The sequence below is a fragment of the Chelonoidis abingdonii genome, chromosome 20, assembly GCF_003597395.2.
Source record: "Chelonoidis abingdonii isolate Lonesome George chromosome 20, CheloAbing_2.0, whole genome shotgun sequence".
Taxonomy (NCBI): Eukaryota; Metazoa; Chordata; order Testudines; family Testudinidae; genus Chelonoidis; species Chelonoidis abingdonii.
The window spans coordinates 14,198,965-14,223,828 of NC_133788.1; the positions used below are offsets into that span (position 1 = coordinate 14,198,965).

Sequence of the window (24,864 nt, forward strand, 5' to 3'; positions counted from 1 at the left end):
ACAAACTGAAGGGAGCTCAAAGGAGAACAGCACCAGTGACTAAAGGTTTGGCAAGTCAGTCCTAGGAGGAAAGTTTGAATGAAATGAGCACAGTCGGTTGTTTAGATAAAGAGGAACTTAGGGGACACATTGTAACTGTCTACAAATAGATAAAAGGAGGGTACTGAGAGGACATGGATCAATAGTTCTCATTAGTTAATGAGAACAGAACAAACCACAATGGATTTAAGCTACAGCAGGGGAAATATAGGTTGGATATTAGAGAAAAACATCTCAGGCAATGGAGCAAGCGACCCAAGGAGTTGTAGAATTGCTGTCAGTCAAGATGAGGACTAGACACCAATCTATTAGGGGTGGCTCAGGAATAATGAAGCCCAGACTGGCAACGCACAGGCGAAAGAGCTACATGATCCCCTTGAGATTCCAACTAACCCAAAACGATCTGATGATTTTTAATTAAGTGCTGATTTGGGGATGAAGTTTTAATTATTCTGGTACTCACAGGATACTAGTGTGCAGGCAGGCTGAATCATTTACAAAATGAAGAAAAGGAGGGGAGGAAGGATAGCTCAGTGTTTTGAGCATTGGTTGCTAAACCCAGGGTTGTGAGTTCAATCCTTGAGGGGGCCATTTGGGGATTGGCCCTGCTTTGAGCAGGGGGTTGGACTAGACACCTCCTGAGGTCCCTTCCAACCCTGACATTCTATGAAAAGGAGCCCAATATCCTTTCTGATTGTCAGATTAAATATATTGGGCCAGTTCCTCAACTGGCATAAAACCACAAAGCTCCATAGACATCAGTGAAAAGCCAACAATTTACACCAGCTGGGGCTCTGGCCCTTGAGATCATCAAGCTTTTAGGTCTTGGAATAAGAAGCAGTGAAAATATTCACAAGGAGATCCACCAGAGGAGCTAGTCTTAAATATTTTATCTCCATCATGAAATATCTCATGCAGTCACCCTCCTGCTCAGCAGCTTAACTCTTGATGTAAAGTTACCATTTAAGATAGGACTGTTCAACCTATACCCAGAGTATTTCATAAGGCCCACGTATGGCCCGTGGGCCACACACGGCCCATCAGAGTATTTCCTAAGGCCCGCAGCCTGCTTCAACACAATATACTAAGAGTGGGTTCATTTCCGTTTTGTCATCATGTTTACATCATTTTAGTTTACACATGTAAACAGACAATACTGTACATAGAAACTAGCTATCTAAATACATACGGAACAAGCTGAACTTAAAATATAAATCAATACAGGTGACTTTAAATCTTAGTAAAATATATGTAGAATCTGTTTGGCCCACACGAGGTTGTGCTTAGATTTACGTGGCCCTCTGGTATAATAAGATTGGGCACCACTGGTTTAAGATAAAGTATTTGAACTTTGCTCAAATGTGCTGGTCCGATCTACTACACTATTCCTCCAATTTTAGTCCAATATTATTATTTATAGCGTGATAGAACCTAGAGGCCACAATCACAGACAAAAAAACCAGACCTTTCTCTGAGGAGCTCACACGCTAATTGTAAGACAAGAGACAACAGACAGATGCAACCAAGAGCCAGAGGGGAGACAATGAGACACATCTGGACAGTGTGAAAAGCACTGAATACAGCACACAAGCTGCATAACCACTGTCAGCTCCATTGGTTAACCCTGCTGATTCCAGCAGAGTTAAACTCTTGTCAAAACGGAGTGGCAGAGTAGTAAATCGCACACATTATTGGCCTATTTCCTTTCCGAATGAACTGAGGGTATAGCAGACCAAAGAACTGGGCCGAATCTTCAAAGGGTGTAAATGGGTGTGATCTTCATTCACCTCAGTGGAGCTCTCTCACTATTCACCAGCTGAGAAACCAAACCGCACTTCCCACAGATGGCTTCAAGCAGGCAGTATCTATCTCTGAATGGGCTGCTGAGAGGCTTTGCTGTTTGTGCATATTTTCTGTGGGTAACAAGCAAATGGGAAGTCCCTGCTGTATTTAACTTTGAAACAGCTGACTCTTCTGGGGTTCCTCCCCAAAGGTTCAACAGAGAAAGAAGGCGGCTGATATGGGATGGAAAAATGGATCTTTCTGCCTCCAGACCTATAGAGACGCAGTGTGCAGAGTTAAGTGAAGTGTAGGAAAGTAAAGTGCAAGATGCCTTCTGCATTGTGTGGCTGCTGGAAAGAAGGGGGAAAATGGGCACATACAAAGTGCTCCAGGGGTTGTTTCTTATATGTGCAGAAGAGCAACAGAATGAACGAAATCTGCTCTTTTTTATGTCGAAACCTGGAACACTCTGGGCCTGATTCTTGCTGACATTGAAGCCCCTTTACACCACACTGGCAGTGCAAAGCCGGTATAATATACATTGATGCTGTCAGTGCGAAGTAAAATACCCTGAGCATCAAGGAAAATCGTCTCCTTTCTTTCCAAACATTAAATTTATAATCAAGGGATGAAATTGTACTGATCTACTTTTTAGAGCTGGTTAAAAAATATCCATCATCATTTTTTTTAACCTGTTTTCATCTAATTTTTTCAGATATTCTTTTAAAAACTGACTTTTTTCAGTCTTGTGTTTTGTTATTTTACAAGAACACAAGAAATTGTCAAAACCCACAAACAAGTTTGGTCAGAATTGTGCGTTGGGAGGAGGGGCATTCATATTCCAACCAGCTCTATTATTTATCCAGCTCTTCCATTCTCATTTATCAAGTGCGAGCTCACCTCTGTCTGCAGATGAAGAGAGCTATAAGAGGTAGGTATTGTTCTTTGCTCTTTGACTTGATGGGATGCTCTGCGTAAAAGCACAGCCTGGTCTGGAGTAAACCGCAAGTCCTTTGCTGCATTTCTTTTGACGCCTGTCCTCCAGCTTGATTGCTCTAATCTGTATTTGGATCCCAGCTCTGGAGCAGGCTCCTGAGGTTAAACAATGGACCCAAAGGCACAAAGTGTGGCCAATCCTGCTGCTCATAAGGATTAAAGTTGGAGAGACATGCACAAATAATTGTACCTGCTGTGGTTTATCTGGGTTTTGTAACAGTTGCCATAGCATCATAGTCATCTCACCAACGGATTTTTCTTTTGTACAATAAATTTCATGTTTAGGGCTAGACTTGTCCCCTGATTTCACTAAGTGCAAAATCTGTCCATTAATAAGCAATTTCTATTGCTTGTTAATGATCAGTGATGCATTTATATACGTTACCTTGAATTAGAGTGTCAGCCTCACCCAAAACAATTCAGCTGTCTGCCACATATAAGGTTAAATGCTAGCAGCCTGATGCCCAGTCGGATTACTGTAAAGGGGTGCAGGTCATGGAGTTGGTGTTTCTCAAGGGGCTGCGATAAATCACTTAAGCCCTCATCACGGGTTCAGTGAAACTTCAGGGGTGCATGATATATGATAGTCCTGAGCACTGGGTTATATCTGTTAATCCTAACAGCATATGTTTTAAATAAGAGTTCCGACTAAATAAAAAAAACTTATCAGGAAACTGTAATTCAAAACATTACCCAAACACGTTTTGTTCTGCATGTGGATTTAGAAATTTTCTGCCCACCGCCTACATATGAATTTGCTCAAGGAATTAACCTACTACAGTATTCCACAATCATGGCCAGTTGCCAAACCATCCCATCCCATCCCCATCCCTATGCCTTCGTGACCCACCCCAAGTTGTATTGTTCTTGAGTCTGAGTTCATTATATAATAGTCTCCATTGGGAAACCCCGCAGCCAAATATATTTTTATCATTCCCTTCTCTCGCTCCTCCCCTTAGTCTCAGTTTTACTCAGTCCTCTCAGGATTGTCTCATGCATCATTAGTACAGTGTGATTCCAAGGACCTTCAGCACTGAAAGTATGGCTCTACCACTGAGCTAAAGGAGTACCTCCACTGCCTAGTAGCTGTAGCAAGCTTTTATCCCATCATTAGCTAGTGTATTTCGATTGCAGGAGGAAGGACCTTGCATCTCAGCCCCAGTAAGGAATTGTACACAGGGACGCAGCAAACAGAGGCGTGAAGACAACAGAAGAAAAAAACCAAGAAAGGAGATTGGAGGAGAGTACAACACAGAACAAAGGGGAGCAAAGGAAAAAAAGGCGGCTCAGGATCTAAGAAAAATGTAATTCAAACCACTTCCATCGCAAAGTCTGCTCCTGTATATTGAGATTCCATCAGAGACCGCTTAATAGAATTATGTTTTACCTTGCATTATATATTAATGGCTTATCCATTGTTCTCTTTATATACCGTAATGACCACAGGTGGGAGATAAAATGATTATGTAGGATGTATATTAAGGAGAGCAGATGATGGGTGGGCTGCTTTTATTTCTAAACCATGATTATTTAGGAAGCACTTGGAGAGGCTGTTATTTGCATATAGCTTGAAAACTTTTTAGTGCTGATTGTGTGACTCTGCCTTTCAAGACTATGCCTATTCTCTGGAGTGATTGTTGAACCAGAAGCCATTCAACACAAGAAGGCAATCCATAAAGAAGAAAAGCCACTGACACTGGTAGGCTGGAAGATTCTGGAGCTTGTAACTGGGAGCACACTTAGGCTGAATAAAGTTGTAATGCTCTGGATGAGTATGTCCTATAACCATCTAGTTTCTAGTCCATATAGAGGATAATAGTCTATTACTCCTACAAACTAGCAAAATTCCTCCTTTAGCTCAAATTGTATAGGCTTGTACTTTTTGTAGTTTCGATCCTTGCTAATAACCTATGATGGACATTGCTACAAGTGCTGCTTGGAAAATGGTAATTATGCTTTGCCAAAAAAAATTCAAAATAAACAAACATTTTCGGCAGGAGTTAAACATTCTCACTGATTTTATTCATTTTTTTTTTTAACGGAAGGACCAAATGCTGAATATTTTTCAGTTTTCAAGCCCCCTAAAATGTTCCTTTTTCAATATCTGAAAAAGGTTTTTAAGATGTTTCAGCTTTTGGTTGTTTTTAGTTTTTGAAAACTGAACATTTTTAAGTCTTCAACAATTTTTCATTGAAAGAAGCAAGAACTTCCCACTAAAGTTTTCATTTCCACAAAATGCTATTTTTTATTAAAAACCAAAAAAAAATGTAACTTTGTTTAGTTGCTATGTTATCCTATAGGCTATCTGGAGAATGCATTCTTGTTCAGTTAGCCTCTGATATAATGTAAACAAGGATGAGTTCATGAAGCATAAAGGACCAATAACCGAAGTAAGACAGTGTGAGTCTTTTCACCATCTTCAGTAACACTGGATCAGGCCTTTAAATAGGATAACGACTATTTGAATTGGCTTTGTAAGGTACTTTTTTTAAAAAAGGCAAGCTTAAAATATTGAAAACCTGATAAAATTATTTTGCTTTACACGTAGTGCTGTCCCACTGCTTTTGTGTTACATCAGAGGTTTTCAACCTTTTTTTATTTGAGGACCCCTTAAAAATTTCAAATGGAGGTGGGGACCCCTTTGGAAATCTTAGACATAGTCTGCAGACCCCCAAGAGTCCATGGACCACAGGTTGAAAACCAGTGTGTTACACAATAACACAACCACCTACCAGCAGCTAAATTTGATTCCTTTATTCCACACTGAGGAGTGGGAATCAAGTACTTGTAAAAATCCAGGAATGGTTTTAGAGCAAGTTTTCAAATATATAGAGGCCGAAAATAAATGCAACAGTTTCATTGTAAGCAGCCCTGATTTAAAGAATAGATTTAAATTCATCCCTGGTACAGCTCCACTGTTTTCAATGGAGTTACATTGGGGATAGGTTTGGTTCTGTGTCTCTTTGAAAAATCCACCTCACAGATCTTTATGGGAAGAAATGTTACTCTTTCCATTCCATTACAAACTGAATCTATACAGTGTCATTGCAAGGCTCTGATTTATAGTTCTCTCTCTCAAATATAAATGTGCCTCAACATAACACTTTTCTCATCTCTTGCACCTTTTATCTAAGCATCTAGAATCACTTTTGTTAGCAAAGAGGAGGCTCGCTCAGGGATCTTAAGGGAGATCACACAGCACGTCAGCGGCAAAAGTTCAGTTGGAGCCCAGGAGTCCTGGATCCCAACCCCTACTTCCATTCTTCAGTAAGAGCCTGTCGGTCAATGACTTTCAAAGGGATTTAGGCTTCTAAGTCACAAAGGCACTTTTGAAAATGTTACCCAATGTGACTTGAGTGACTGGGGTATCTACAGTTATGCTCGCTGTCACAGCTCGACTCCGCCATTCAGAGGGATTTAGCTGAGACCCACAGAGGGACATAGGTTTCGCCATGAATAGACTGCCTATTCAGTAATACAGATGCCACCCAATGCTCCGTACCATACCTACTGAGGGGCTCTGTCTAGCCCTAAGTGACATGCCAGAACCTGAACCCAGATCACCTGAGCCCAAGGCCAGTGCCTTAACCACAGAATTATTTTCCTTCCTAGATTAACTATTTTCCTCCTGTTTTCTAAATCCAAAACCTGGGTGAAAAACTTGTTACAAGTGCTCACTGCTTTACCATGTTGTATGTCTGCGCTAATAGGCAGGTTTTAAACTGGGTTAGTATAAACACACATGTGGGACGGGAGATATCAATGTACGATCCTACACAAAGATTTCACAGTAAATGTTTAAATCCGCTTTGCATTCTCCAGGCAAGTTAACCACACTTAGCATCACTGACTATACTTTATTCATGCAGTGAATTCTTTGAGCCAAATGTATGCCTCATGTAAGCCGGTGCAATTCTATTGGAGTGCTCCCCTCACACCGGGGTTGAATTTGCCCCTCTGTTTGAGCCTAGAGAAGGAAAAGAAGGATGCCCTTTAGTTTTGGCGCTGTCATTTTTTGCTCTTTATGGAGCTCCCTTTTGTATGTATTTAATATCTGGCATCTATTGCTTTAAGTTTTCATTGCAGGCTGCACTTTTCTATTAGTTTTCTGTCAACACACTGCTGCTTGCATCTCAGGTTAAAGATCCCAATAAAACACAGACAGAGTCTGGTTGTTCCTGGGAGCATTCTTCCAGAAGAAGAAGAGTAATTCCCATCCCAGTTATTGACAATGCAGTGCTCTGTACACTTTCTGCTTGTGCTTCTCTTAAGGGAGAGAGAGACCCTCTACTTTCAAGCCAGGGAAAGGTTGAATTGAATAAAATACTTGAGTCTGATTGTCAGCTGCTGTCAACCCATAGATTTCAATGGAGCTGCATCAACTGACACCAGCTGAGGATCTGGAACACGTACTTTAAACACAGGCTTAAACCAGAAATCTGGATCTGAAAAAAAACAAAAACAAAAACAAAAAAAACCTCTTAAATGTTTAGAACCCAAATCCTGAACTGGATGCTCATTTTGCAGGAGATGCCATCTCTGTAATAGGCTGAACCAAAAAGCCTGGATTTGAGTATTCTCCAGTTGCGGATCTGTTCAAAATCCAAATCCCAGGTGCAGCCCCACTGACTGATGGAATGCCTCAGATTTACACCAGGACCCAAATCCACCTCTTCCTTATCTTAAAATATTTAGAAACTGAGCCACAAAAAAACACATGATGTAACATCTACCTTGTTATTAAATATAATGAGTGTTAGTAGGAGCAGCAAAAGGAGATCTAGAATGAGAATTGCAGTGTTGGGTACTCGGTCAATGAGATGGAAAGATTGACAACTTAGTCCTTTTTATTTATTCTACAAAATCAGAGAGGATCAGGGTTGGAAGAGACCTCAGGAGGTATCTAGTCCAACCCCCTGCTCAAAGCAGGACCAACCCCAACTAAATCATGCCTGCCAAGGCTTTGTCAAGCTGGGCCTTAAAAACCTCTAAGGATGGAGATTCCACCATCTCCCTAGCTAACCCATTCCAGTGCTTCACCGCCCTCCTAGTGAAATAGTGTTTCCTAATATCCAACCTAGACCTCCCCCACTGCAACTTGAGACCAGGGATAGAAGAGTGACACTAGGTGAAATCCTAACCCCACTGACTTCAACAAGGCTAGGATTTCAGCCACTATCACTAGATCCACTGCTTTTTTCTTCCAATACCTGTCAGGGAAGGTCTAGAGAATACTTAGTCCTGCCATGAGTGCAGGGGACTGGACTAGATGACTTTGAGAGGTCCCTTCCAGTCCTATGATTCTATACAAGTTGTGCTCAAGAGCCAGAGTTGCTAGCACAGGGGTGGCAAACTTTAAATTGTGTGGCTGGCCATGAATGCTCATGAAATTGGGCTGGGGTGCAGGACAGTGTGAGGGCTCCAGCTGGAGATGTGGGCTCTGGGGTGGGGCCAGAAATGAGGAGTTCAGGGTGAGGGACGGGGCTCCAGGCTGGGGCAGGAGGTTGAGGTGTGGGGGAAGGGGGAAGGACTCCAGCTAGAGGTGCGGGCTCTGGGGTGGGGCTGGGGATGAGAGATTTGGGTGTGGGGGGGTGCTCCAGGCTGGGACCAAGGGGTTCAGAGGGCAGGAGAAGGATCAGGGCTGGGGAAGGGGGTTGGGGAATGGAGGGAGTGAGGGCTTGGGCTTGGGGTGGGGCCAGAAATGAGGAGTTCAGGAAGTGTGAGGGGGCTCTGGACTGTGGGTCAGGGTGCGGGAGAGGAATCAGAGCTGGGGCAGAGGCATGGGAGGGGGTCAGGGTGCAGGCTCCGGATGGCACTTACCTGAAGCAGCAGCATGTCCCGCCTCCAGCTCCTATGCAGAGGTGCGGTCAGGTGGGTCTGCACACTGCCCCTTCCACAGGCACCACCCCCGCAGATCCCATTGGCCACAGTTCCCAGTCAATGAGAACTGGCAGCGGTGGCACTTGGGGCAGGGGTAGCAGGCGCAGCCCCCTGGCTGCTCTGAAACATAAGAGCCGGAGGAGGGGACATGCCGCTGCTTCTGGGATCAGCACACACATGAGCAGCAGCCTCCAACCCCACTCCACAGATGGAGCATGGGAGCAGGGCAAGCCCCAGACCCTGCTCCCCAACTGACTGGAGGGCCAGATATGGCCTGCAGCCTGTAGTTTGCCCACCCCTGTGCTAGTGCAATGCAGAGGATCAAGTGGCTGTCGAGCAGTTCCCCTCTGTTGGATGATTCCCTCCCTTGTTTATGCACCACACAGTGCCGTCCAGCTGCTCCGGCTATGCACTGGCTTCAGGATTTTGCCCTATCTTAAAGTAACTTGCACGTACTGAAGCATGAGTCAGCAAAGAGACAGAATGGCATCCTTTGGTCTAGACTTGGAAGTAATTATGCATTTGCAAATTAACAGTTTAAATCTGTCTATACAAAGCTTTCTCCAAGGTATAATTCGCAAAAGGAAAAACCAAAGCACAACTAGGAACAAGGTGACATTTAACTGCAAATGAGTTTAGCTTTAATTACTCCTCTGTACAGAGGATAAACATTGTTCAGTACAGTTCACAGAGCCCTGCATTCGAACATGCATTATTGCATGTACTGTTGTTTTTATAGGTCACTGAATGGATCACACACAATCAGATATTACGCCAAACGTAACTTGAAAGTCCCCAATTTTTTCTTTCATATATATACACAAATAGGTGCTGCCACACCCCCGTCTTGAAGTTGTTTCCATTATATACAGGATTTACAGCTTGGTTCAATCAACAAAGAGTCCTAAGGATGGCTCGCAGTCTTAACATGTGGCTAATGATGGGAATAGATTCTTATTATTGACGGTTCTTGTTTTATAATCTAATATTAGAACCAGTAAAAAAAAAATCAAACTTTCATAATTGTTAAGATGAAGCATTCACAGAATAATGGATAGTATGGCCAGAAGGGATCATTATGATCATCTAGTCCAGTGGTTCTCAATCTTTCCAGACAACTGTACCCCTTTCAGGAGTCTGATTTGTCTTGTGTACCCCCAAGTTTCACCTTATCTAAAAACTACATGTTTAAAAAATGAGACATAAAAATACAAAAAAGTGACATAGCGTACTATCACTGAAAAATTGCTGACTTTCTCATCTGGACCACATAATTATAAAATAAACCAAGTGAAATATAAATAGTGTACTTACATTTCAGAGTATAATATATACAGCACCATAAACAAGTCATTGTCTGTATGAAATTTTAGTTTGTACTGATTTCACTAGTGTTTTTTATGTAGCCTGTTGTAAAACTAGGCAAATATCTAGATGAGTTGATGTACCCCTGGAAGATCTCTGTGTACCTCAGGACTATGCGTACCCCTGGTTGAGAACCACTGATCTAATCTGAACCTCTGCATAACACAGCATAGATTTTCAGCCAGTCATTCCTGCATTGAGACAACAACATGAAATAAAGCATCTTTCAGAAATACACCTAAAATATAATCCTGGCCCCACTGAAGTTAATGGACTGATGATTTAAAGACTTGATTTAAAGACTTAGGGTAACAGAGAGTCAGTGGAGGGTAAAAGAAAGGTTGGAAGACCCAAAACCAAGTGGATGGATGTAATACACAATTATTTGATTAGCTGCGGAGTTTCTGAGAAACTCCTTTAAGACAGACTGGGGTGGAGAAGAGCCAACCCCACACAGATAAGAGCTAGGCTAGATAGAAGAAGGGGAGATGACAGAGAATCTACCATATCCACTGCTTAATTTGTGCCAGGACTTGCCAGGGCTGAGCCCCGGGGGCACCTCTAGGCTTGACAGTTCGTAGCCCCGGCACCTGTGGGTTTGCTGCATCAGCTATGAAAGTAAAAAAAAATTCCTTGAGCCTCAGCAACTAATTATTTGAGCCCTGGCACCTTTTTCATTACAAATTAAGCACTGGCCACCTCCATTGCTAAACTATTTCAATGGTTAATTACCCTCACTAAAACTTGTGCTTCGTTTTCAGTTTCCTAGTAAAAAAAAGAAAATCTAGGGCACCATGCTGGATTCTGGGGCACTGAGCAGAGGCAGTAGGAGTTTCGGATTCACAAAGAGAAATAGTAATTAAATGTGCTAGTTGTTACTACACATTACTTGCCATTTACTTAGGATCAACAGTGACATCTAGGATAGCTTCCAAATGAACAGGACTGGTGTGGATTGACTGAGGGATTGACTGTTTCAGGAAGGAAGACAGTGGGAACAAAGTCAGTATAAACCTGGCTTCTGCAAAGAAAGCTCAGGGAAGTCAATTTGCAGCGCTATACTTTGGTCGGTTGCTAATAAATACCCGACACAGGCCACCAGGGAGTCAGCATCTGCTACCAAACCTGACGTACTTGCATACAGCTCATGTGGAGTGAAATTCAATGGCAAATGCAGAACAAAGACTGAACATTTGAAAAAATACCTTCGCTTTAACACCACAACTAAATGGCACTTTTCCCCACTTATATCGCTTGCATGGCACTGGAAACTTACATAAGTGCAACAGTGCAACCAGGGCACGTATACCAAAATACTTGCAGTCCCTCAAGAAAACAGTTCCTAGCAGACAAGAAAGCAGCCACAGGGGGGGTCTTGTTCTTCCCTTGAAACTCCCGTTAGCCTCAGTAAACACTCAGCAGGGGCTAAACTAGGCCAGAGTTTGTGCTAGACATGGTACTATAAAATCAGACATGCCTTTTATGGACCAGATTTTCAGAAGAGCTGAGAGACAAATTTTCAGGTGCCCAACACCCACAGTTGAAGCCAGATTTCTCAGAGTGCTCAGTTCCCATCTTTTTCCTTGGACATTTTGGGCCTGATCCTGCAGTCATTATGTAGGCAAAATTCTAATTGATTTCAGTGGGTGGGGTTTCAGCATCAACAGTTTGAGAAAGAGGCCACTGAACATCACTTAACACCTGCTCACGCATATGCTCTCTTGTTTACCAGTTTCTCAGCGGGTTGTAGCTTCACTTCTTGTAACCACCCCACAAAAGACACCAAAAAACAACTTCATGATCAAACACAACATGCTGAAGGCCTGATCCTGCAAACACTTAGGTAGGTGAATTACTTGATTCACTGGTGCCTGATCCAGCTCCCATTAAATTCAATGGGAGCCTTTACTGATTTCAGCAAGAGCTGGATCAGGCCCTGAGGTAGCCCCATTGTGCTTAATTCACTTACACTGAACTGTGCAGGCTCTGAACCCATCTAAGGATTAAGATCATTTCTTCAAAATCCAACCCTTGACATTTTTTTTTAAACAAAGGAGAGCTCAGCACCCAGCAGCTCCCATTTAAAAACATTATGTATTTGTATTGCAGTAGTTCCTAAAGGCCAGGGCACCACGTGGTCATAGCACAAAGCGGGAGGTGTAATTTCCAGCTCAGGCAGACGCACATGCACTAGGTTTGACTGAGCTAGCAGGGCAGCCGCTGTGGCAAAGGCTGCGGGATGGACTAGTTGCCCCTAGTACATTCCTGCCCTGGACCCTACGAGTGTATTCAGGTGGCCAGTCTCTATTCGTAGCATACTAACTCAATCAGAGCTACCATGCGTAAGTCTACGAGAGCTGGAAATTAAACCACAGGCTCAAGAAGAGACATACTCTAAGATGGGGTTCTCAACCTTTTTCTTTCTGCGCCCCCCCAGGCTATAAAACTTCCATGGTCCACCTGTGCCACAACAACTGATTTTCTGTATATCCAGTAGATTAAAAGCCAGGGCTGGTGTTAGGGGGTAGCTAGCAGGTCAATTGCCCAGAGCCCTGCACCAAAAGCAACCTCGCGAAGCTAAGTTGCTCAGGGTTTGGCTTCCAGCCCTGGATGGCTGGGCTCGGGCTTTGGCTTTGGCTTTGGCTTTTTGCCCTTTGCCTCAGCGAGTGTAACGCCAGCCCTGCTCTCTGGTTTGTTTTGGCGGGACCCTCTGAAACCTGCTCGTGGCCCACCAGGAGTCTCGGACCCCTGGTTGAGACAATCCCCGCCCAAAAGAGCTCACACTCCAGGCATAAGACTATACACAACAGGTGGGGAGAGTGCTAGGTGACAGTGGGACAATAGTCATCGGCATGGCTGGCTAGCCATAGTCACCTTTTTTGTAGGTATGACGGCAGAGGGATTTGAAAGGGGACACTGAGGTGGCTTTGGAGATGTTTCCAGAGAGCGCGTCCTGTGAACAAGTAGTAGTACTCAACATACTGAACTCTTTTGCAAATCTGGCCCTAAATGGCCAAGAGACTAATGATTATTATTTGCTAATTGCTTGGCACTGTACAAGAGTAAAGATCACCTTTACCCCAATGGGGTGCTACGGGAGACATTCAGTAACCTTTATGTGATTCCCCTTATGGAAACATCCTGTAGAATTCAATCAGGATTAAAAGGAAAGGCTTGTATAGTAATGGAATCGAGTTGTAAACAATAACCCTCAAAACCTATAGGATTTAATGCAGAATGAGATATTTTTATAAGCTGTTTTTTTAATCAGACCATAGCCGGGATAGAATCCTCTATTACAAACCCACTGCAGAAAGGGGATCATTCGCTATTTAATTCTATTCCATAAGGTTATGTAGGAGCCCATTGTTATTGTTTCAGTGCCAAAAAGCATGCAAGCTGTCTCAAAGAGAAAAGAATGATCTAAAAAGATTACAATCTATGGTCCCAATCCTGCAAGCGCTGACTACTGGGAGAACGCCTACTGACTTTCTTATTCTGCCCAATGGCACAGTCTGCAGCTGAGAGCCCCAGTTTTAGATGTGATGAGTGCAGATGATAAAACAGTAGGGAGGAGTTGCAGTGAAGAATGAGAAGCATTATGGCAATAAAATGATTCAGTTCAAGTGTGAACAAAAATTTGGTAATTTCCAGATCAGGTAGAGGCCCCAAGAGCACCAAGTCACATATATCTTAACTACTGTTTTTAATGTTATAACCAGCAAAGCCTCCAGGAACAAAAAATAACATTTCAGCAATACATAGGGTCTGCCTTAAAATCCACAAAAGCAAAACTCTGTCCCTAAGTCAACCTGCTGTCTGAGGCACCATATAGCAGGAATGTCCAAACTCAGTAAAATGTTACCTCAGAGCAGGTGCCACAAAACTTAGAGACACTGGGGTGAGCCCAGCCTTAACTCTGGATTGCCCTGCTTTTGTGGATTTATCAGATCATCATATTTTTAAAATGTAGTTTTGAATTATTCCATTACACCTTCCTATATTTTTCTATATGAAAAATAAAAAAAAGTTTAAATCTCTCTATGAAGAATAAATACTAAGTTGAAGTGATAATTGTCTGATCTCCACTTTAGACTAAAAATTATATACATTGCATAAATTTGGGTGCACATCTTATTATTTAACAAGAAAGTTGCCAGTACAAACTACATAAGGAGACAGAGCTCTCTGAATAAAAGACATAAAATAAATGAAATCATTGTAAACCTTTGAAGAAAATAGAAACTCCCATTAATATACCAAAAATTCAGCAACTATATCATCAGATGACAGCTAACACACCATTCAAAACACACTGGTTCCCCAAACCACAAAGTTGAAGACAAAGTACAGTCCACAGCTTAGTCAATGAATCTGAAAACCATTTGTCAACTGTTTTTCAAGAAAGAGACAAAGCCGTTAATCTGAGTCAAATCAGTTCTACAAAACACTGCAATCCCGGGAAGAAAACAGTCTGTCTTGGCTTTATATAGCCAAAATATATATATATATATATATATATATATATATATATAGGGTCAATAGATAAACTTAGAGGGGCTGAAGGAGTCTCATCTCTCTCTCTCTTTCTCTAACTATACACATACAAAAATCTTTAACAGTTATGAAAGGGGTTGAACACATAGGTGTTATCATCATGTCTATTGTTTTGCTTTGGAATAGTATTGTCAGCACATACAAATATACATTCTCAGAGTATGATCAATAAAACACAAGCATGGATACAATACAGACAGACTGCGGGCTCCACAATTCCCCTCCTTCCCCAGATTTCAGCTAACGTTTCAATACCGAAGTAGTGGCAATGACTGATCTTTTTCTTGAATCAAGAGAGAAAAGACTGAATAAACTCGTGCTTTACCTTTTTTCTTTATTTTGCTTTCTGGATTTGTGCAACAACCCTATAAGGACAACAGCTGCTCGGATCCCTGCCCTTTTAGAATGCATCCTGTCAGCCGGTTGTGACATAGTTAAGGTGACACTTCCACAGGCTCTGCTGCCAATATCCCCAGCCCTTGGCAAGAGACCTGCTTAAAAAAGTGCAAACCTCCCTCCCCTCACTAGCACGCACACTTCTCTTTCTCTCCCTATCGCTCTCTCCTCTGCCTTGTTACTCCTGCCTCATAGGTAAAGCTCTTGCCTGAATCAGGTGACTTCTCTTACTCCCGCGACCTTCAAGTCACCTGCCTCCCCTTCCTAGCTGACTACAGCCTCTGATTCTGCTGCTGCTCTTCTGCTCGGGGTTGCTAAGCTGCCAGCACACAGAAGGGTGGCATTTCCAAGTCAATTAAATCACTTAAAACTGTACCAGCCTCAGATGTGGTCATCGGCTCTTGACTATCTGTCATGCCTGCGTTCAGCCATCAACCACAATCCACCCCCACCCATATCCCCAAAAGAACCGAAGTTGGGGGCTTCTCTTCGATGTTTTAAAGTTAGCATTAAACCAAAGCAGATGCAGAAGTAACATACTGAGCATTTTCATCAAGCCCTGTAATTTGCTGGATGATACCTGCAAGCAAACCAAATGGAATTGCGCGGAGTTGGGACCCACCTGCAGAGGGAAGCTTTTAGGTTTTCTCCTCTGCTATTGCTTGTTAAAATTTTTCTGAACAAAGAGGATTTTTTTTGTGTGTGTGAGAGAGTGTACAGTGTGTGTTTTACGAAGGCAGAGGGCATTCAAAGCAGCATTGATTTTATGCTGGGGAAACAAAGATTACTAAAAGGTGGGTGTAATTAATTACCATTTTTTGTCATTTTTTTTTTTTACTAGGAAAAAAAACCCAAACCTGCAGTCTATGAAAAAGTAAGTTTCCGGGGGGGTTGGCTCTATTGACACAGTGGCTGTCAATTCACTGCACTAGCTTTAACCAGTGGCTTTTAGACTAAATGTAAAGGATAGCATCCCTCTCCCCCCCGCCCCCCCCCTGCTCCCTAGAATGTCATTTCCTGATTGCTGCTGGGGATTAGATGAATTTTAAGAACATTAAAATGCACAAGGATTTTGTTTTTAATGGTTGGGATCTAATGTTGCAACTAAAATAACTCCATGATTCACACACTGAAGGTTTTTTGAAAAAACCTTGTATAATTAAGCACAAAATTCAGATTTTATAACAACCTCAATATGGTCAACTTAATTACAGCATCCTTAAATCCGAAAAGGCAGAATTGTTTTGTTTTTTACATTGCAAAATGTATTTTCAAGACATTAAATCTTTTATATACTGGGACAGACCCTCAGCTGAATTAAGTTGGCATAGTGCCAGAATCTAGCTCATTGTGTAGTGTTTAAAATATGCCACATGAATAAATTTTCTACTTTGTCTAGAAGTGTTCTGAACCGTATCTGTTAACAGGTGCTGTCAAACGTAGCCCCGCTAGTCCGCTGCTTACAGTCCATGTTATACTCCTTGCTCCAGCTTTTTTATTAAATAGACTGTAAATGATCTACCCCAGAGCATCAGCATCAACACTTTTGCCTTCAAAGTATGTTACCATGGAGATAAAAGAAGCAGGTCTCTTCCCTCCTCCTTCCCTACCACTTCCATCCTCCCATATCACTTACCATTCATGCTGGTTTAATTCTCACATTAGAAATAAACACAGGACCAGCTAAATTACTTGGAACGCGTTAATTGCAAGAGGAACTAAACCCCGGGCCTTTGGTTTAAGGCATGTACCATAGAAGAGCAGGCAGGCAAAAATTCTAACCTTCTGAAAGATTAAAATATAAGCATCTGGCCAAAGACAGCAATAGTTCTGCATCTCTTTTCCTTTAGAGACAGTATCTTAGTTAGTTGTAAAAAACGTATTAGGTCATCTAGGCCAGTGCTACTCAAAGTGATGGTCTGTGGACTGGTGCCGGCTCACAAGCCATTGGCTGCTGGTCCACAGCAAGTTTCCAGGAAAGAAAGAGAGAAATAATAGTATAATTTAAAAACCACACTGGAATTCCACCAAGAATAATTATCGGTTGATAAAAAGTCGACAATATTAAATAATAGTATGTTTTCAGAAGCACATTTTATAATATTGATAAATAAACACAATTAAAAATGTCTGCCAATTTTTATTGTATCCATTATATTGTTTCTGATATAAATTAATATTACTACGAATGTTCAAATAATATTTTCTTGGATCTAGTCATTTTATACTATCTGCTCAAATGCACAGCCTTTCAGTCAGTCTTCAGTGTATTTAAATGGGAACATCTCCGCATGTACGCCACACTCCCATTCCAATAAATACAGTGAAGAATGTTAGTTTTTCTGATCTGATGTGCTACGTGCCTATGCAAAAATGATAATAATAATGCACAAATATGGTACCGGTCCCTCGGAAATATGGTACCAGTCCCTGGCACACTGGGGAAAAAAACCTGCCGGTCCACCACATCAGATAGTTTGAGAAGCACTGATCTAGTCCACCCCTACCCTGAAGGTGTAAAACTATTCCCTATGGTGTAGAACTCTTCTCTATGGTGAACTTTCTAAGTCTTTATCCAGCCTAGTCTTAATGCATGAAGAGTAGGATCACTTTGTTAGTAATAGGGGAATCAGAGCTGAAGTGTATGCTCTCATTGGACACTAAGAGCTTCTTTTATTTCCTCAGGTTCTTATGGGCATATAGACAAGTGCAATGGCTGCCTACGCTGATGTTCTTCCCCCAAGGAATTCCTAAATCCCAAAGCCACGCATAGACTGCCAGGCAGAGTTTGAGCAGTGATGTTTCTGTTTGAATTTAGATGTCAGGAGTGGGCACTGGAGAGTCTCTTTTCTTTACTGAGGGGATATGGGGGAGGATGGGCAAATTTATGCCTATATCAGTCAACAGATGACTTATTTCCATTTTATTTTGCCACAAAGAGCGTCTGCCAGCAACTAGCTCAGCAGAGCAGTTTGGAAAATTGGCGGAGCAAATGCATCACCCAGTAGACCCCATGCTATGGTCATCTTGAAGCCAGTTGCCTTCACATCTCCAAATGCTGACAAACATGTTCACCCAAGCAAAATAGAACAAAGGTTCATATTGGAGCTTTCAGTGAAAGGACAAGGACACTTCCTTCCAATCCTCAGATCTTCACAAATAATCCTTATCCCAGAACAGAGGAATAATAGGGGGAAGCAAGCAATAAACTCTACTAATTGCCCTGTGACACTAGAGTTTTGATAGGGACATGAAGCTGAAATATGATCCTAAACTACCTAGGAACCTTGTAAGTGGAAGAGTCAATCATTAACAGAACATAGGTTTTCCTGGCAAAGTCCACAAGAAATGTTTGCTCAGGACCAAATAGGCTTTAAAAAGGAACACACAAAGAAGAGGAGGCTTTTTTTAAACCCATCTTCTGTGCTGGATACATCTCAGCAGTCGTTCAAGGACAGTCATTCACGTGAAAATGTGACCCTTGCTACGCTGTCAGATTCACTGAGCCCATGCTGATCTTCTGAGTAAGTGATGGATGCACCTGGCCTTCTCAACACAGTTTTAGCTTATGCACCCAGTTTTTCACAGAGGCTGAGAATGTTTAAAGCAGTGGAGTACGCGCCTCTTGCTTGTCTGAACTGGCTTCACCACCATCTATTTTCCTCCAACACTCTTCAGACTGCAACTTTGACTCCGTCTCCCAGTGCTGTGTAAAATGGAGCTGGCAATTCCACTGGGGATGCATTGTATTCAGTGAAGGAGAACAATCACGGTTTATACCTACAACCACTAGCCATCCATAGGAACATATGCTTCAATACTCTAGTCATGGTCCCCAAACACTATGGCTTACAATACTGTTGCTTCTCTGGTTGGGGCCACTCAGTTATGAGCAGAAATTCATTCAGCACAATGGAACAGCAGTCACCTCTAGTGTGGGACATCTATTTTGCATAATTTTATAAGAGTCACATGGCTATTATGGAGTGCAACCATTAGGAGGAGGGCATGGAAGGGAACAGATACTCCTCATCCTTATACATACACACCACAAATATTTATTACCCTAATATGCTCCTTATTGTGCTGCAGCTCTCCCAGTTATCCAAAAATCATCCTAATCCAAAAGTACCATATTTAAGGATGTCTGTATAACCTTAACTCTGCCCTCTTGCGTGCACACATTTGGTTAGTCTTCAGTTACATGATCACATATTTTTATTTCCACAGAGCATCTCCCAAGAGAACATACAATTTATCTTTGTTATAATGAATTCCTGTCCCTCAGCCTCTGTTTAGTCAGACAGCTAACTCTATAAAGGAGATGTGTTCATCAGTGTCCTGAATTTATTTTAACCCTAGAAAAAACTAGCCGTGTAATGGTATTTACCACCTCACTTGTACAAAGATTTATGCCTGAGCGTAACTGTATGCCTGTGTGTAGTCCCACTGCAGTCAATGTTAAGCACTTGCATAAAAGTCTTTCCAAGATCATGCTCTAAAGGGACTGATTCAAAACCCACTGAAGTCAATGAGAAAATTTCAACAGGTTTTGGATCAGACTCTACAAAGATGAAGCAGTGGGGCAAAGGTCGTTCAGAACTGATGACTTCAAATAGCTACTGAGGACACACTCATTAGAATTCACACACATCAGAGGTAGGGAAAATACAGAGACCCCGCTCGTCCCACTGAAAAACCAGCCCTGTTACAAGAACTAACACTTTCTCAAAGCATGCATCACAATGCAACATGACACCATGGCAGCTAGCGAAACTTGGGCAAGTGGGGGGGGGGGATATAATAAATCCTGATGCCGTCTTAATCATCATTTACTGCAGACAGCACTTAACTCCCACTCTGAAGCCTTTTAATAAAGCTTTTGTTGGTCCAACTAATCCCTTTCTTCTTGCTGAAAAAATCTGGCTGCTCCCTTTCGAACAGGAAGCATCAGAGCCTGATGAATTCTGAGAGGCAGTTGCAAAAAAAAAATTAGAACTCATTCTCATGCCAAATTCTATCAGTTCTCTGGCACCTCATTAGTTTTCATGGGTTGGGGGCCAGAAGTTGGATTTTAAGCCTTTTACCTCTCCCTCTACACAGGCAGCTTTGAATTTCATTGAGTGTCTCCCTCCGGAGCCAATTTTCCCCTCCACATCCCCTCACATGCATTCACTAAGACAACTTAAGTATCAATCTTCTCATGTTTTATGCTGAAGCGGTTTGTATTGATTTCTAAAGATGTTCACTTCTCTCATGTTTGGAAACGGAGAATCATTTAGGTAGATACACTTAGCCAATATTTTCCTTTCCACCTGCATGTGACAACGTCTCTCTTCTCTCTAATCAATTTATTTCGGGCTTAATTTTCAGCCTATTTGTAATTGACATGATCAAATGCAGTTAGAATGATACTTTAGAGAAAGGCTGGGCTTCGGGTGAAGGCACTCAACTGGAACACAGGAGAGCTGGGTTGGGCCTCCATCTCCGGCACCGACTTCCTGTGATGCCTCAGGGAAGTCACTTAGCTTTCGGGGGTGTGATTGCAGCATGTCTAGCCATACCCAAGCCAGCTTTAATTTAGCTAGCTCTGGTACCAATAGCAGAGGCTAGCTGCCTGAGTACGTACCCAGTTGGGCTTGTACTTGGGGTGCTGCTGTGTGTTCACTGCTATTGGTACCCGCGCTAGCCAGATGAAAGCTAGTTTAGGGTAAGTCACACCTCCAATTGCAGGGGGGACATACCCTCAAGCTCTGTCTCAGTTGCCCCTGTGTAAAATGGGTGCAATAATATATCCACATTTTGTCTACTTAGATCTTTGGAGCAGGGGCTGTCTCTTACTAGGTGTATGTGCAGCTCCTAAAGCCAAGGAACCCTGATCTCATTTGGGCTACAACCACTCAAGGCGCTACTGTAATAGAAACAACAGAAAATAATAATACAATACTGCTTTGGCGGAAAACAACCTCCTGGTCCAATGGTTTCTCCTATTGCAGCTCAGACATTAGGTCTGCAAAAGTGTTTGTAGCAAGGGAGGGGAAATGGAGTACGTGGGTTTTTTTAGGGTTTTCCTCTTCCTGGGGACGTTTTTAAACAATCCACCGTTTAGTGGGGATGCCAGGGACAAGAAATATTTGCTCTTCTTTATGAGCCAGGGTAGAAAGGCATCTCAGACAGCAAATGTCTGGCCATATGCAAAGAGGAAAGATGACGCATCCCCTCCAACCAGCCCCTCAAGCCTCTTCAGTCTGAACACTGGGCTGCAGAACACATCTCATTTGGAAAGTACAAGGACTTCTTGGGTTTCGAAGAGGTAGGAGTTTCATCAGCCAGGATAAGTGGCAACTCTCATATAGGAGTCGGTCACATTCCTGTCACAAGGATTGCTAGTTTTAACAGAGGCCAAGCCAGTAAATATGAGAGCAGACATCTTGAGGATATGTCCTTGTGTCCTTAGCCAGAAGCTAAAACATTAAACAGAGAAAAGAACCAGCACAGAGTCAACACAGACTCTGGTTGGAGCAGAAAGCGAGCAGGACAGCAGCAAGGCAATAGCCCACGGGCTTTGATTCACTTCCTCAGAATGGTCATTTATTTATTCTCTCACACAATAAATAGCATTTTACCTTAGCTGAAACTGATGCATTAAGCATTCGAGACAGGTAACTGTTGGGAAGTCCAGGCTGGGGAGTCCATTATTATAGCTCCAAAACAAAGAAACATTTTACTGGGGGGCATTTTGGTCACAAGAACCCCTCTGTGGTTATGCACATGGGTACGTACCACAGGAAGATGAGCTGTATTTTTTTGTTTGCTGCAGTCTGATGAAAGCCCTCTAGAGTAGCTAGGTAAAGTAAGTCATTAAAGCCTGGAGGATGAGTGGCAGAGGGCAGGCAGTCTTATCCTTTGCTGGAGTATCCGCATCCTTTTCTGTCTCTGCTCTCTTTCCCAGTAGAGGCTCATTGCGCTCGTCTATAATGCACACTCTTTCATCTCATGCTCATTGTGAGTCATCTTCCAAAGAAATGGCACATCATGCACAGCGAGGAATGATTTCTGCTTGACAAATAGACTGTGAAATGGACTACTGGATTCACAAAGAAAAGAGAATGTGTGTCAGGCTGCAGATGGCTCTAAAATACAAGCCACGTGCACATTCTGGCACAAGGCATATCAGACAGAAACATGGGCGGTGAAGGGGAAGACTCCACTTGCAGAAGCTCTCTGCATGGGGTTCCTCTCTGCTTGAAAGATTATTCCATATGCCTCCTCCCAATACCCGTCTCCTATGGTAACTTCCTCCAAGGGAAGCAGTAAGAATTGTTGACTACAGCATCCCATGTTGTGACACATTGCCATCAAGGACAGGCTCCCTCATTTCTTCAGTAGAGCATTCCACACAGTGCCAAAATTAAAACTAGTCCTCTCTGCAATAAAAACCATTTCTATAGGCATGAAACTTCCCCTGTGCAGAGGAACATATCAAGGCCTTATGTTCCAATTAAATTCCACTTAAACCCTCAAAATAAGTGGTGCATAGGCCTTGGTGCCATGACCCTGCAGGGAGGAGGAATTTTTGCCATAGAGCTTTAGATATTCAGACCTGCATTATGAGTGATTTAACTTTGGCTGGGCAGCAGGGTTATCCCACCCATCCACAATGGGCGTAAGAAGGGAATTTATTTAAACACAGACATAGGCCAGCACTTCTCACATTGCAGCAGCCCTTTCTTGAGGATGCATTTTGGTCCTAGCACTGAGCATGAGCCCAAGGGCCAGATTTACAAAGGTATTTAGGCACCTAAAGATGCAGATAGGTGCCCAGTGGGATACCCAAGGGCACGTAAGTGCCTAACTCACCTACCCAATACCTTTGTAAATCTGGTTTCAAGTCTTTATATACAGAACCTATAAACCTTCCAGCCTGATATTTTGGGGAGTGGCACCGGCTGAGCCATACTATAAAGCAAAGCATTGTTAATTAGCTTTCTTCCCTTTGTACACCAGAGAAAATAAAGGGAGCGTTTTGGCGGTATGTTGTACTATTGTTTTTTTCAATCCCACTGTTGCTTGTAGTAGAGCTGGTTGGGAATTTTTTGAACTTTTTTTGGGGGGGAAGGGAGTGAAAAATACCAATTTATCAAAATCAAAACTGTTTGCGAAACAGGATCGTGTTCAACGAATTTCCTGACTCAAAAAAATAAATAAATATGAAAAACATTTTCAAAATGTTGCAACAATACTTTTCAACATTTTCAAAAACCAAAAAATTAAAGTTTTCCCATTCAAAACAACTTTGTTTCTGAATTTAAGCTTCTACGGAAAAAAAGGTAAAAATCAAAGCAAAATACTTTGAAATTATTAAAACAAAATGTTTTGATTGACCTAAAAACCATTTTAAAATCAGTTTTCGGTTCAAGAATATTTAAGATTTTGACTTTGTCCCAGTTCAAGAGGGAGAAAATTTTCAAACTCTCAAAAATGATCACAGAATGGCAAAACTATTTCCTGCCCAGCTATACCTGTAATGTATCTACTAATGTTTATAAGTCGTAGATTTATATACATACCTATTATTTCCACTGCCACACCAAAGTGGCTCCCTCTTGTATGAAAAAGGATGAAGAAAATTTCAGCCTTTGGCAGGAGTTCAAGGCACAGTTTAATTGTGCCTTTCCTTCAAGTTCTCTAGTCCTAATATTCCATTATCACTCGCTAATGCCACAGTGGTACAGTATGTGCATGCAAGACCTCTGTTAGACAGAACACCTTGAGCAACACTTAACCTTGTCTATCAGGAATTTCCAGCCTGGTGATGGTCAAGAGGAAATCGTTCTGGGCAGCATTCTAATGTTTGGAAGGGAAGGGATGGTGTTATTTTAGCTACCCTGGTAATATTAGGAAATCTTAACTACTGTAATCTTGAGAAATGGAAGATCAGAGGAATCTTGTCAATTTATATCCAGCCTTATGAACTGGATTTTCCCATTTCCTTTCCATTGTCCTTGACTAATAGTCACCCCATTAGTGAGCAAGTTGATTTCCTTGCCATGGCTTGACTGCAGGGTAAATGTGGCAATGAACGCAAAAAAGAACACAACTTTATCTGTTTGAGGGCCTGACCCAAAGGTGAAAAAACTCCCACTGATAACAATAGCCAATGGATCAAAGTCACCAAGAAGATCTCAATCTTGATATAATGTCAATGGAACCAGCATAAACGTATCATGATTTTGAAGCGTTGTGGCTAATTGGAATCCACAGGGTCTGTATTAATATCATCCAAGAGCACACAAGAAAGAGAGTATGAAAAGCAGCCCCCATGCATTCAGCTATGACAAGTCTGAGCCCGATGCCAGCACTGACCAAATTTATGTTGTTCTAAAGAATGTCAGTTCCAACCTGCAGCAAAGCGGCTAATCCACTGCAGAGTCTGCCGACTGTGCTAGATCTTGCCAGATTTTGCAGCGCTCTTGTGCTGTGACCCACTAGGGGCTTCACTGAATGTACCAGACTCTTTTCCCTTTGTTTTTCAACTGATTTCAAATCTCCAAAACTAAAAAGCTAGAAAAACAACTCTACTGGGCCAGATTCCCCAACAAGGATTGTATCTGGTAAAATGGTATGAAATACGATCCAGTGGGTAGCACAATAAGCAGGGACTTGGGAAACCTGGTGGTTTCTATTGCCTGCTCTGCCAGTATCCTGGTGGGTGACCCTGAGCAAATCACTTTGCTGCTCAGTGCCTCAGTTTCCCCATCTGTAAAATGGGGCTCAAAGTACTTCCCTGCTTTGTAAAGAACACTGAGATCTACATAGTGCTTGAACCAATGCTTTGCATGGCCTGGG

The 24,864-nt window shown here is 42.3% G+C and overlaps 1 protein-coding gene across 7 annotated transcripts in view; it reads right to left on the reverse strand.

Annotated features, from left to right (window-relative positions):
• RAP1GAP2 (RAP1 GTPase activating protein 2) overlaps nucleotides 1–24,864 on the reverse strand; it is a 247,948-nt gene that overhangs the window by 121,274 nt on the left and 101,810 nt on the right. Inside the window, exon 1 of one of the 7 annotated variants that reach the window (XM_075073925.1) lies at nucleotides 14,945–15,769. The exons of 5 other annotated variants lie outside the window; for them this stretch is intronic. In XM_075073925.1, coding sequence (XP_074930026.1) covers nucleotides 14,945–15,051 — 107 coding nt within the window. In that variant the 5' untranslated portion in view covers nucleotides 15,052–15,769. Of the gene's footprint in view, nucleotides 1–14,944; nucleotides 15,770–24,864 lie in introns of those variants that run through there. One more of the 7 variants, XM_032779449.2, reaches the window with a different exon arrangement.